We start from the raw sequence: 11,908 nt of genomic DNA, 5'->3' as shown, positions 1-11,908 counted from the left end.
AAATGGAAAATTTTAAATAGCTAATACATCAAATAAATATCAATGTCTCATTACCTTTATTACATGTGTTGCTAGTTTAGTAGCCTGATGCACGACCTTCTCTCTCAAGTACCGCTGGAATCATCTTCTTTAGGTGATTTATATATTTATTACTGTATAATACACTTTTCTGCGTTAATATGGTCATCTCCTCGTCTATAACGTTCATGTGGCGCAGGTCAACCTTTGAGGGACGTCCACTTCGTGGCTTATCTGCAATACCAAGCCCTTCGTCGTATTTCTTTAACGCATAGTAAATGGCTTGTCGCGACACTTTATGGCCTTCATTTTCCATTTGTGCGGTTATGTTTTTAATTCGCACCCCTTGTTCTTGGAGGGCGATGATACGCAGACGCACGTAATCGCTAAGAGGCATCTTGGAATTGTGATGATTTGGAAAATTTGAGTGTCGATTTATACCGTTCACTTGGCAGGTGACACGATGGCATGGAAATCAGTGACATAAACAGGTCATATTAAACAAAATACTTATTGTCCATTTAGGAAGTCCAGATACACAAACAATCCTGTTTGTGTCAGTTGATTTAATATTATGTGCAATTGATTAGTTTGGATTGAAGAGCGTCATCGCAATGTTAACATTAATTTTAGACGACGCGTGTCACACAGTAGTGATTATGTAATAGTCAGGGCTTAATCACTGTGTTTACCCAGCATGAATAAAGCTAACCTGAACTGATTGTTAATTAATGTGAGATGACACGTGCCAACCAGTGAAGTTAGCCCGAGAGATTGTAATCCAGTTTTTTAAATTAATTTATTTTGATGCGTTTAAGTATGAAGAAGGCTTTTGGTTAAGTTTGGGCTTTAGATCGTAAAGATGAACTATTCCTATCGTTTTGAATTACATATCAAACAATGATAGAGAAACAGTTCCTACTTTGTGTCCTACAGAATCAAGGAATCAGTCTTTCGGCCGGCCACCCGTCGCCTTGTCAAATAAAGAAATATTCGAAATTCGACAACGGGCAAGTTCCCCTGGCAACTTTTGCGTTCAGTTGATGGGAAGGTTGTTTACGATTGATGAACGAATACGAAAGGACAGAAATGTTACGGGTGTAGATGAGAGAGATCCTATATGCAAATATAGACTGAACTATATTAAAGATATGGCTAACAAAATGTTTATCACTGAAACAACTGACAAGTCTTTTTGGAAAAAATGCATTTCGTCTATGAACAAAACTAATAGATATATAAGGACATACTATAAAAATAAATTTCAATCTTGTTAATAATATGTATATAGGAAAGACAGTTTGAAGCCTAATAAATATTACATGTACAAGTAGTGTTTTATTTGATCTTTAATAAATTCATAAATTCATTTATTAAACTCTATGTAAATTTAATCAATTCATAGTACAATGTACACGAAAATTGCTGTCATCACCGAATCTTTTTGGTAAAGCGACTTTTAAAAATCACTGTTGGCAAGTTCTTATACTTAAAATCTCCGTATCTGAGTAGAGTGATCAAAGTAGAGTGAAGCCACCGCGCATTAAAGGTCAATTAACTCTTGGACGAACACTTAATTGCGACCACGCTCACCTTCGATCTTTATCTCAGCGAGCTAGGGTTAGGCTCTTTTGTTAGCAGAAAGTTTGTCACGATAATTGCCCGACGGGCAGGGTATGGGACTATTGTTAACAGAAACCAAACAGCGTATGGATGACAATGTTATTTCCATAGTTACCGAGCCAGGCCGTCCGTACAACCCGCAGCGACCCGGAGGGTAAGTAAGGGGAGATTCCGGCGGCACTGTATATCTTACTCACCATTATATAGATTGTACATTGTTTATTTTCAAAGAAAAGACGGGTGTATAAAAAGGAGGGTATTTAACTAGCATACATACCAGAAAATTATACGGTATGATGATCAATTTGAATACTTGCTTCCTTAGGTGCGGGTGCTTTCATGTCTGTCTTTTTATGTTATGTTACATATGTGATCTTAATTGCCTATACATATCGTGCGTATTTTTTCATGTATTTATTGTGCCTACCAATAGGTATAAGTAAAGAATTCTGCCTGTGTATTTAAAATGTATTTTATGTTTTTCAAAAATGTTTTCAGTGTTTTAAGAGGATCTGTATGCTCTTCACAGACCTGTGACACTTGGCAGGACTATTTGTATAGATGGGAGAGTGTATTTAATTCTATTTTAAGCCTACATTTTTGTAGACGTGCTCTGTATATAAACTGTATATACACTGTATAAAATGTATTTCAATTCACCGAAAAAATTGTCGAATTCCCAGGATGAATGTCATAGTTGCAGCCATGGGAATGATCAATTTCAAAAATATTACTGAATAAGTCTGCAACGAAAACAAAGATCCGGTAAATATAGTGAAGATGAGTACTATTATTGCAATCAAAACTGTGAAAAATGCCGCCGCAACAAACGCAAATATGGCGATAAATACTGGAAAAGTGAAGGCCACAAGAAACTTTGAAAATTTTCCAGAATTTGCTGCCAAACCAAAGACTTGAAGAAAAGGTGCCATTAGCTCGCTGTGCACTTCTCTGGGGTTTTTCGTTAGTAGTGATCTGAAAATATAGAAAAATTGGTCAATATGCAGTGTATCATTAAGTATCGAATGATACAGTAATGGGTGTTATATTTGCCCACACTAGCTGTTCATAATTGAGTGGCTTAGTTTCATATTTTAGTCTATAGTCTTTTAAATATATTTGTCTTAATAATTTTAAGCATTGAGATATGTACATTCAAAGCCGAAATGTCTTTTTTAGGGAAAATTGTCAATGCAAAAAAGTAAAATGCAAGGGACATTTCTTTTCTTTTAGTTAATAATGTAGAAATAACATTTATGTATTACTGTAAATCATAGCTAAAGTTGAGTGTTAGGGTCAAATTTTGACTTCACCAAGGCCAAGATTTAACGTTCAAGGTTTTATTTAAGTTCACTTTTAACACATTATTTCCAGTTTGTATAATAACTGTGTGTCAACTAATAATGATGGGGTGTTATATGAAGGGGTGGCTCAAAAGTTATGGCTATCAGGCTTTTAAAATCTCTGCCCCCAAAGTTTGGAATGCCTTTTATTAGAAAAGCAGAAGACTTTGACAATTTTGAATCCCTTTTAAGGACCCACATTTTAGATCTGTCTGTCTCTTATATTTTTTTATATATTTTAATAAGATTGATTTTTAGTAGTGGTAATTTTAAATGGTTTCCAATGAGTGTTTTAGAATTAAATATTGATTAAAATGTAGTCATGATAATGATTTTAGTCATATTATCCATTATTGTAAGGCGCCTTGAGGTATAATGTACCGTAAGGCGCCATATAAGAAGCTTATTATTATTGTTATTATTATTATTATGATCTACACAACAGTCAGATTTATAATGATGTATACTTTTGTTGCACAGACTTAAGTCCTCTATACAGCGGTCTTGATGTAGGCCTAATATCTGTGTATTTTCAATGACAGATAAAAGATTTGTATAAATAATTAATTAATATTGGCTAAAAAGGTATTTGGCTGATTTCGAGTTCAGCAAACATAACCAATCTAATATAATTCTGATATAGAAAACCTATCAACCTGGAATCAGATTATTTAGCTACATTGAGAGTGATTATAGTATTCAAATTCACTCAATAAAATGTATCATTTTAATCTAAAGAGGTTTTCTTTTAGCCTTGAATAATAAGAGATAGAGAGAAGAGAGCGATCCACGATTTATTTTACGCAAGTCTGTTACTCTATAGCCTTAAGCCGTGATACCATACCTAATATATCGAATAGAATCGGAGACAATCGATGTTTTTTTTTAAAAGCCTAATTTTTTTTAAAGCCTAATTTGGATCACTCACCGCAGACCAAGTACAAAATGTACAGGGAACATGAACACCTGAATAATCCTTGATGTATGGCGGCTTTGCATCATCCTGTTAAGATGTAAGCGCACACAAATAGTAGTTGCAGGATGACACCTCCAGCTATATTATCCAAACACTGTAATCTTTGGAAAAATTTGGTTTGGGCAAATATGCAATAACTAGCAGTTACGTTTCACTGAAAACACCATATGCCACAAGATCTGCTTGAAAGATTTATGTGCCCTATATTTACTTGTACGTAAGTGGCTGGGAAAATGGCGCCACCTCTAGTGTTAATTGTGAAAAGGTGTGTGGTAATTTGGAGCAGGTAACGAGTTTATCATATGGCAAAATAATTCAGGTATTCAGCTTTTTAAGTGCGTCTCCTGTAACCTACCTCATTACAGCACACTTTTTTGGGGGCATTCTAAAGAGACGTTGCCATCGCGACGAACTAAACGTGCAAAAGAAACGTTTATAAGGAAAAGCAAATCACCAAAGAGTTAAATTATAAAGAAATATTTCTTTTGTACAGACACTGTTGTATCTGTACATATAACCGTCACCTGCGTTCTTCGTCGCCGTCGCCGTGCACAGTTATTATAACGATAAGTGGAAAATTATTTATCCTTTTGTCTTCAAATTTACAGAACTGGTGAGTATTCGTAAGGTACAGGTCGAATTTCGAAAATCAACTGGATTGAAACATTTTCCCAAAAGTCATGCCCTTTTTTCGCTTTTTTTCAGCATATTTTATCCACCTTCGTACACATTAAATGAAAATCATTTAACCTTTTGTCTTCAAATTTTCAGAACTGGTGAATATTCATAAAATACAGGTCGAGTTTGAAAATCAGTTTGATCGACCCACTTTTGTCAAAAGGTTTTTTTTTTTTTTTTTGCTCTTTGAGCATATTCTATCTACCGTCACACAAATAACATAAAAACCGTGTCGTATTTTGCTTTAAAACTTGCAGGACTGATTTAGGACTAATGTGAAGATCAAGTTAAAATTATCTTGATCTGTTTAGTTTTGATGAAATTATATTTTTTTTTGTAGCCTATATAAGTGGTGATCCCTTAGATTCAATTCTTAGGCATGTTAACAGTCTCATTATTGAACTTATTACATACGTAAAAATGTTCTTTTGACATTTTCAGCATCTTAACAATTTTGTTAATTAATTATATAAAAATGATGGTAAGTCTATTATCATGTACATGATAAAATCATAGCCTTCTTTCAAACCATGAAATAAATCCCAAGGCAATGTTGGAAGAAAAAAAAACAATTTATTCCGTTTTAAACAAATATCAATCAGCTGTTGAAACAAGAATTACGACCAGCATAATTCTTTCATAATAAACACAGTGTCTGAAATAGCAAAATTTCTACGACAGTTACCACCTAATTCTAGGGAAAGATTTTGCCCTTGATATATACTACAAAACAACATTTTGTTTTAACATCCCAGTGATATGTGTGATTCGATGTAGGCTCAGATGTTATACCTTGAGACGACATCGTACATCTAACCATAGAAGTAGACTTCTATTATCTAACGTAAACACGGTTATAAAGTCTTACACTGGATCGTTAGGCATACATAGTGTTTAACTGTCCATTAATAAACAAAACGAACGTATTTTAAAAAGGCCAAAATCAACCGTTAATCGAAAGACATCACAATGCGCTACAAACACAACCTTAACTTAAATTGTAATAGGAATCCTTTTCGAAAAAAAAAGGAAAAATTCGTCATTTTAACGGCGTATGAAATGCTTAAGCTGATACAGTAGCAATAAATTAAACGTCGCTACATTTCTGATTAGATATAAGTCTAAAGAGAATCAAAGAGTATTGAAGGAAATGACAAAAAGCATCAGCATCCACAATGCACTGGATTTAGAAGAACGCCCAGATGAATGAATTTTGACAGCCATCTTGATTGCTTCAGGATCAGACTGCACTATTTCACGCACGTCTGTCACGCCAACTCGAGTCATTGTGGAAATCTAATTGTAGAAAAATAAAAAGACAAACTCCTGATATTTAACAAATCTATGATTTCAAGTGGAGACTGATAATAAAGATATATCATCCTGTCGAGTTTTTACATGGAATAATTATGGTGGTACAATCGAAAGTCACTTTTAAAAATTTTCTTTTCGTTGTAAAAGAAAAGCAAAAGTATAGACACAGGGCATATTATTCAAAGACATGGCATATTGTCTAAACTATTGTCAGTTTTACTCGTATAATTGACAGTTTCTAACGAATTAATATCTTTTTAATTTTAAAGGCCCAAGAAAAAAGACGACTTAGTGCACATCACCTGAGGGTCATCCGTGACGATACAGTCGAACTTGCATGCCCTTTGGAAGTCTTCGTCCTTTATATCTTTGCAGGCGTCTGTGCACTTAGTTACTCTTATTTGTCTTCGCACTCTAGACGGTCCATAACGTGTGAGGCCATTTTTCCAGTGACCAATCCACTTGTCTAAAACAAGGCCGACAAAAAGGGTAGATTATTTTAAAATTCTGATATTTTGAAACAATTTTATCTTTGAATTCCTATGATACAACAAACAATGAAAATAATTTAAAAACTTTTTTTACAAAGTTCACCAATACGGAGTCGTTATAACTTTTGTCAAGTGATTGTATGCTTGAACAAGGATTTATTAAACATTACAAATTCACTCACCGAGGCCTATGAATTCCTGCTTGGGGCACCCAGTGGCAAGAAGGCCAAATGATTCCCATACCATGTTTTCCGCCATGCGCACACTAAAAAAGTAGTTCCCTTTCCAGTGTCTCACCATGTAAACCACGCCCACAGCATACTGAGATATCACCACCCTCGTGACAAACCCAGTCATCAGCATGATCTTGTCCTTCCCTGGAAATGTATACCTTTGCTAGACAACATGTAAAAACTGTTGGACATAGAGTATTTAAATATATAACTTGGACAATAAAGAAGGACAACTCAAAATTGCAAACGATAATTTGGAGAAATGAAAGAAGGGCGGCGGTGTTTCTTGCTTTAGAGAGGGTTACATATCAAGAAAATATCTAATACTGGCTTATGACTGAAGGCATTGTCAATTACATTATTTAGTGATAATAACGTTAACACCACTGTCCTTTACCTTGTCCCAGGACAGTTCTGCTGCCATCGTCAAACGTCTCTGGCAGTTTCCCGCCCGATGCTGTGTAGGTGGCCAGCATTGTTTTGCCGTCATAACTTTTCATGGTAATTCTTAACTAAAAACAAACAAAAATGTGCACACAACCTAAAAGTGAACGATCCTAAAAGTACTGATAATATTATACCACACTACATTATTTTTCCTATTAGACACACTTTCCTTCATCAAAAGTCTAGATGAACACTAAAACCACTCACCCACTTCAAAGTAGTGGCTCTAGAGTCATGGCTTTGGTTGACAAGCTCATTGCTGCCTTGTATTTCCACGAACTGGTTGCTTAGAAACACTTGTCGTCCTGGAGCTGAGCACGTGACCAGTCTTCTCTGCTCACATAGGCGCAAGTGGGGATCCCCGTACACTCCAACAGTGCAGCGTTTTAAGTCGGCGAAGTTCTGAAAAGAAAAGGCATTTTAAAACTGTTAAAATTTTCATCATCCCATCATGACGAATCTCGGCACACACCTTGCTGAATACTGTGCCACAGCTTGAGCTTACAAATTGGCATTTGATATAGATAAGAAATGGGCCTTGGAGCTTAAATAAGGACAAAAAATTGTGTATAAAACATGAGTATCGTAATTGAATATATACGTACTACTTCAGGCGAATCTTTCACGGATTCTTCTATATTTAAAACGGACACGTTGAACAGCGCAGGCAGCTGGAGCTTGGCAAGGTGCCAGAAAAAGTCTTGAGAATGCTGAGCGCAACTTGAGGATTTAATCACGTCTCGCATGCACCGCAACGCTGCCCTTGCCAATCTGAAACACATTCATGAAAGGCAGTCATTTTCAGACAGTTATATTCACAGACAAATGATATAGTCAGGAGTACGCAAATTACACTGAATTGAAAAAAAAAAACGCCTTGTCACGTGTCGAAAAAAAAAAAAAAAAAAACAGAAAAAGCATGCCAATCACGTAAATCAACATGTAGGTATCCTTTTTTTTAATGTGAGACATGTAGCACAATCAAAACCCGAGTAAACTGTTATAAATAATTCTATCATCAACTCGACACAAATAAGGCATTTATCTACCCATCCCAGCGTTCTTTATTTTCCATATAAACTTGGTAGAAGTTCCCGGGTGTATTATAAATTTCAGTCATGGTGAGACCCGTGCAGTTCTTAAAACGCTCGGCTTCAGTGTTTGTCAGGCAGGAACGCCGCACGTCTTTGTGAAAACACACTTAAAAGGAATGAACAAATAAGTCTCATCAGTCTGTTAAGATAATCCCAAGGAGACAATCAAAAACTTTGTATTATTTGAGTGGGAATTAATGTACTTCTTATATCCTTTAGAACATTCGATCCATTCGAAAACCCTGGATGTACATATCGCATCAGAATATCTAAATTGAAAAGTCAATCTTAATGAAATATCTTCACATGCCTTAATTGCTAAATGGAACAAAAACAATTATGTAAAGCTTTATATGACAGTGGTATATTAATATACTCACACTTGGTCACTGCAGGACTAACTCTGTCGCCATCGCAGGTTCTGTCGTAAAAGGCATACTGCCCATGGGTCAAAACTCTGAAAGCAGTCGGACTGTGACTCCGGTTGCGAAGAAATTGTGACCCCCACTGGACGCTGCACTTTGGTTGAAGGGCCTGCACACACCGAGCTGAGGCAAGCCACTGCCTGAAAAGTGTCGCACGAGGAATGGTGAGAAGACGGCCACTAGAGCAAGCCAGTGGTGGTGGCGGGGGGAAAGGTGGCGGTGGCAGGACCGACTCTGTGTACATGTTGAACAGTAAATACAAAATAAAAGCAATCGCGTTCATCTTCCTGTCTCCAGCAAGTAAGGTATTGATCATTCTGAACGATAACGGTGTTGAACAAACCGAAAGCTTCCTTTTCAACAAAAGATAAATCTAAGATTTCAAGCAGAATTGCTGGTCTTGTCAGAGTCAGTCAATAGACAGGGCACTTGATTTTCCATTTGGGAAATAAATAAATGCACACTGGCTTACACGGGCCTAACCCTTGTATCTGTTACTGGATAAAATAGAGCGAAAATGATATGGTTACAAAGCTAACGTCCCTAAAGCCATTGTTTTGTAACGATTTGTCCGTGGAAGCAAAAAGCGTGCAGGAATTTTGGGATAATCTAATACTACAAAAACACTCAAAGTGATCCAACACACCCAGGATTCAAACAGTATAAATGAATCATTGGTTTCAGTAAGGAAAAGAATGAACAGTTTTGATAAGACAAAAAATAAATAAATAAATAAATAAATAAAAAAAATAATAATAAAGAAAAAGGAGCAACAAATACATGATAAAATCTTACAGAAAGAATTTCTGATAAAATCAATTTTTGTAGAGGCTAGGGGGAGTGGGGAGGATGGCTTAATATCTGGAAGGTGCAGTTTCAGTCACCTGCATATTCGATCCCAAAAGGTTCTGTTCTCAAACACGATGTAGGAAAGCGCCTTGTCGCGCTGCTGGTACTCCTGCAGCCTGAAGAGCCCCAGCCAGTTGTCAATGCTCTGGGCACAACACTGGGCAGAGTCCCTGAAGTCGGCGCTGTAGGTGCGGTTCCAATGGTACCAGTTGATAGAACTGCACTCTTGGGTGCCTAAAACTGATTTTTTTTTAGCGACAAAATGGATCAGATGAAAACAGTAGGGCTATTGCTCACGTTTATATGTGTTGGATACTTCATATAAACTAATAAGACATTTACGGTATCATAAAGCAACAGAGTTCAAACCACGGTCATAAATGTATGAAAACTTGAAGTAACTTTTCTGATTCTTGAATTATTTATTCCAACATCCATATTTTCCCAAACCAACACATATCACTAGTGATAAATAGTCTAGTAGAAAGACACCCAATGCTATGCATCTCATGTTGTTACCTCATCTGTATGCATCTTACTCAATCATGCTGTACATGTAACGGAATGAAAGACACTGATTACAAGAAAAACGAAAGTTGCCCAACCATGTTTGCATTCCAGAAAAAAATATCCTTTTCAAAACCTTTCGTGAAGACTAGTGTGACATTACATAAATATGCGTCCCCCAATAGTTTCACTCCTGAATTAGTCGGTTTTTAATAACGTATCACGTCTTCGTACATGTAATTTAGATTTAGGGAATGGCCGAATGATTTTAAAGGTCACCTCTGACTGACAAATATCTTTTTTTTTATAGTTTTATTTTCCCCTTATTAAAATTTTAGGGGAGGTAAAGGATGAGACGGGTTCTGTCTTTCTGAAAGAAAAAATGTTCATTACTTTTATATGTATATATATATATATTAAAAAAAACTGAAAATTCCTCGAACAAAAACGATTGTGTCATGTTTGTTACTTAATGCATTTATAAATGAATTTCTTATCTAATCCCAAACTATCAATTTCATATGGTGACATTTGATACTAATGTTTATCATTCGCCTTTAACATTGAAGGTTGACGAAAAATCGAGGCATTCTAGTTAATGTAGAGGGAGTGCCTAACTTCAAAACATCTTGTACAATGTACGAATAGAGAACACAATGCCAATAATAACACTGGCAGAATTAATATCTTCCATAGACGGTGCGATTAACGATTTCTGTCAACTTCCATAATATATTTGCCCGACCGCAAATATCAGGGATGGTATTAAGTGCATAATGCCGTTAATGGACACCTGAGCTATATGAAGTATAGCTTTTTCAATACAACACTGCCAACAGACTACAGTCTTTTTGGAAGGAGGGGTGAGGGGCTCAAAATAAATAGATTAATCAATAAATAAACAAACAAAAAAGATAAATAAATGGCGAAGGAGGTCAGTCCCAGTCTTCTCCCAAAAGTTAAAAAAATAAAACCCTAGACTTGAGGCCCACAAATCATGCACAGTAAAATGCCCCAGATCACTTCTTGGTGTAAATATATGGTAGGCCCTACTTTCTAATTCAAGCAGATTAGAGTGAAAACGGATATATGTTACCTGTATTATATGAAGGAAAAGTTAATACTGCCAGTACAATGAACACTGCAGGCAAGGATTTCTGAACGTTGACGTGCGATAAGTCTGACATTTTAAAACACAGCAGCAGTGGGTTTAGATCCTGTAAGTACAAACCGTAAGAAGTCGTATTACTATTACATATGCTGATAAAACATATAGCACCATCGAACAGTTTCCCGATGTCGTCTGGTTAGTCCATGAACTCTGTCCTCAAAACCACGTAGATTATTTGTATGATTACTCATAACACTCTCGTGGTGGGAATAACGATGAATCTCTTTCCTTTGAGTGTAGAATAAAAACGACCTTGACTTTTTAAAGAGAACTGGAATAACGGGGTCGCTATTTTTATCTGCTACCTTGCGTTAGTGATAAGGCGGATAGGCTCCTTGGTCTCCATTCAATGCCAGTCGACATATTAAGCAATTATTTGCATGTTCTCACCATTATGATGAATCCAATGAACTGTGTAGCAGTTTGACGTTTAAAAAAAATCTTTATCTGCCAGCTATAATTTATTGTGCGCGATGAAAACAGACTCGGTTGACTAGACTGGGTGCTGCCCTTACTTCCACATTGACTTGTTTCATTAAAACTGAGATATATTTTGACGGAAGAATCATAAACACTTCTAAAGTATACTGCATTTGAGTCCTATATCAGCTTAGCGACTAGAATTAACTCCACTACTTTGGAATAATACCTATATAAAATTTGAAACCGTTACCAAGTAGCTCCATAAAGGAAATATATTATCCAACCATTAAAGATGTAAAAATAAAAATTTTGAAAG

General features: G+C 36.0%; 1 protein-coding gene across 2 annotated transcripts; it reads right to left on the bottom strand.

The window, feature by feature from the left end:
* Window positions 1–5,191: 5,191 nt before the first annotated feature.
* LOC106158494 (uncharacterized) lies at window positions 5,192–11,447 on the bottom strand. 2 transcript variants are annotated; one of them, XM_087002667.1, is made up of 10 exons: window positions 11,095–11,447; window positions 9,527–9,725; window positions 8,598–8,782; window positions 8,173–8,323; window positions 7,729–7,894; window positions 7,331–7,525; window positions 7,074–7,188; window positions 6,626–6,820; window positions 6,255–6,418; window positions 5,192–5,934 (listed from the first exon to the last, which is right to left on the bottom strand). In XM_087002667.1, the coding sequence occupies exons 1-10, from the start codon at window positions 11,183–11,185 to the stop codon at window positions 5,770–5,772; spliced, it is 1,626 nt and encodes a 541-aa protein (XP_086858793.1). In that variant the 5' UTR covers window positions 11,186–11,447; the 3' UTR covers window positions 5,192–5,769. The 2 variants fall into 2 exon arrangements, with proteins under 2 accessions (XP_086858793.1, XP_013389968.2); XM_013534514.2 differs by having other exon boundaries at window positions 9,527–9,731; window positions 11,095–11,444.
* Between the last annotated feature and the right edge of the window lie 461 nt (window positions 11,448–11,908).

This window comes from Lingula anatina, chromosome 1 (genome assembly GCF_051362555.1).
Source record: "Lingula anatina isolate TDL-2025a chromosome 1, LinAna3.0, whole genome shotgun sequence".
NCBI lineage: Eukaryota > Metazoa > Brachiopoda > Lingulata > Lingulida > Lingulidae > Lingula > Lingula anatina.
The sequence above is the reverse complement of the archived record's forward strand: the minus strand, read 5'-3'. Positions and strand labels throughout refer to the sequence as shown.

What these genes read in the sequence shown, in the direction of transcription:
- LOC106158494 (XM_013534514.2), bottom strand. Translation starts at nt 11,185, where the DNA reads ATGTCAGACTTATCGCACGTCAACGTTCAGAAATCCTTGCCTGCAGTG. An exon ending in TTTTCCTTCATATAATACAG is followed by an intron (nt 9,732 to 11,094) that starts GTAACATATATC and finishes AAAAAAAATCAG; the next exon opens with TTTTAGGCACCCAAGAGTGC. An exon ending in CAGAACTGTCCTGGGACAAG is followed by an intron (nt 6,821 to 7,073) that starts GTAAAGGACAGT and finishes ATACATTTCCAG; the next exon opens with GGAAGGACAAGATCATGCTG.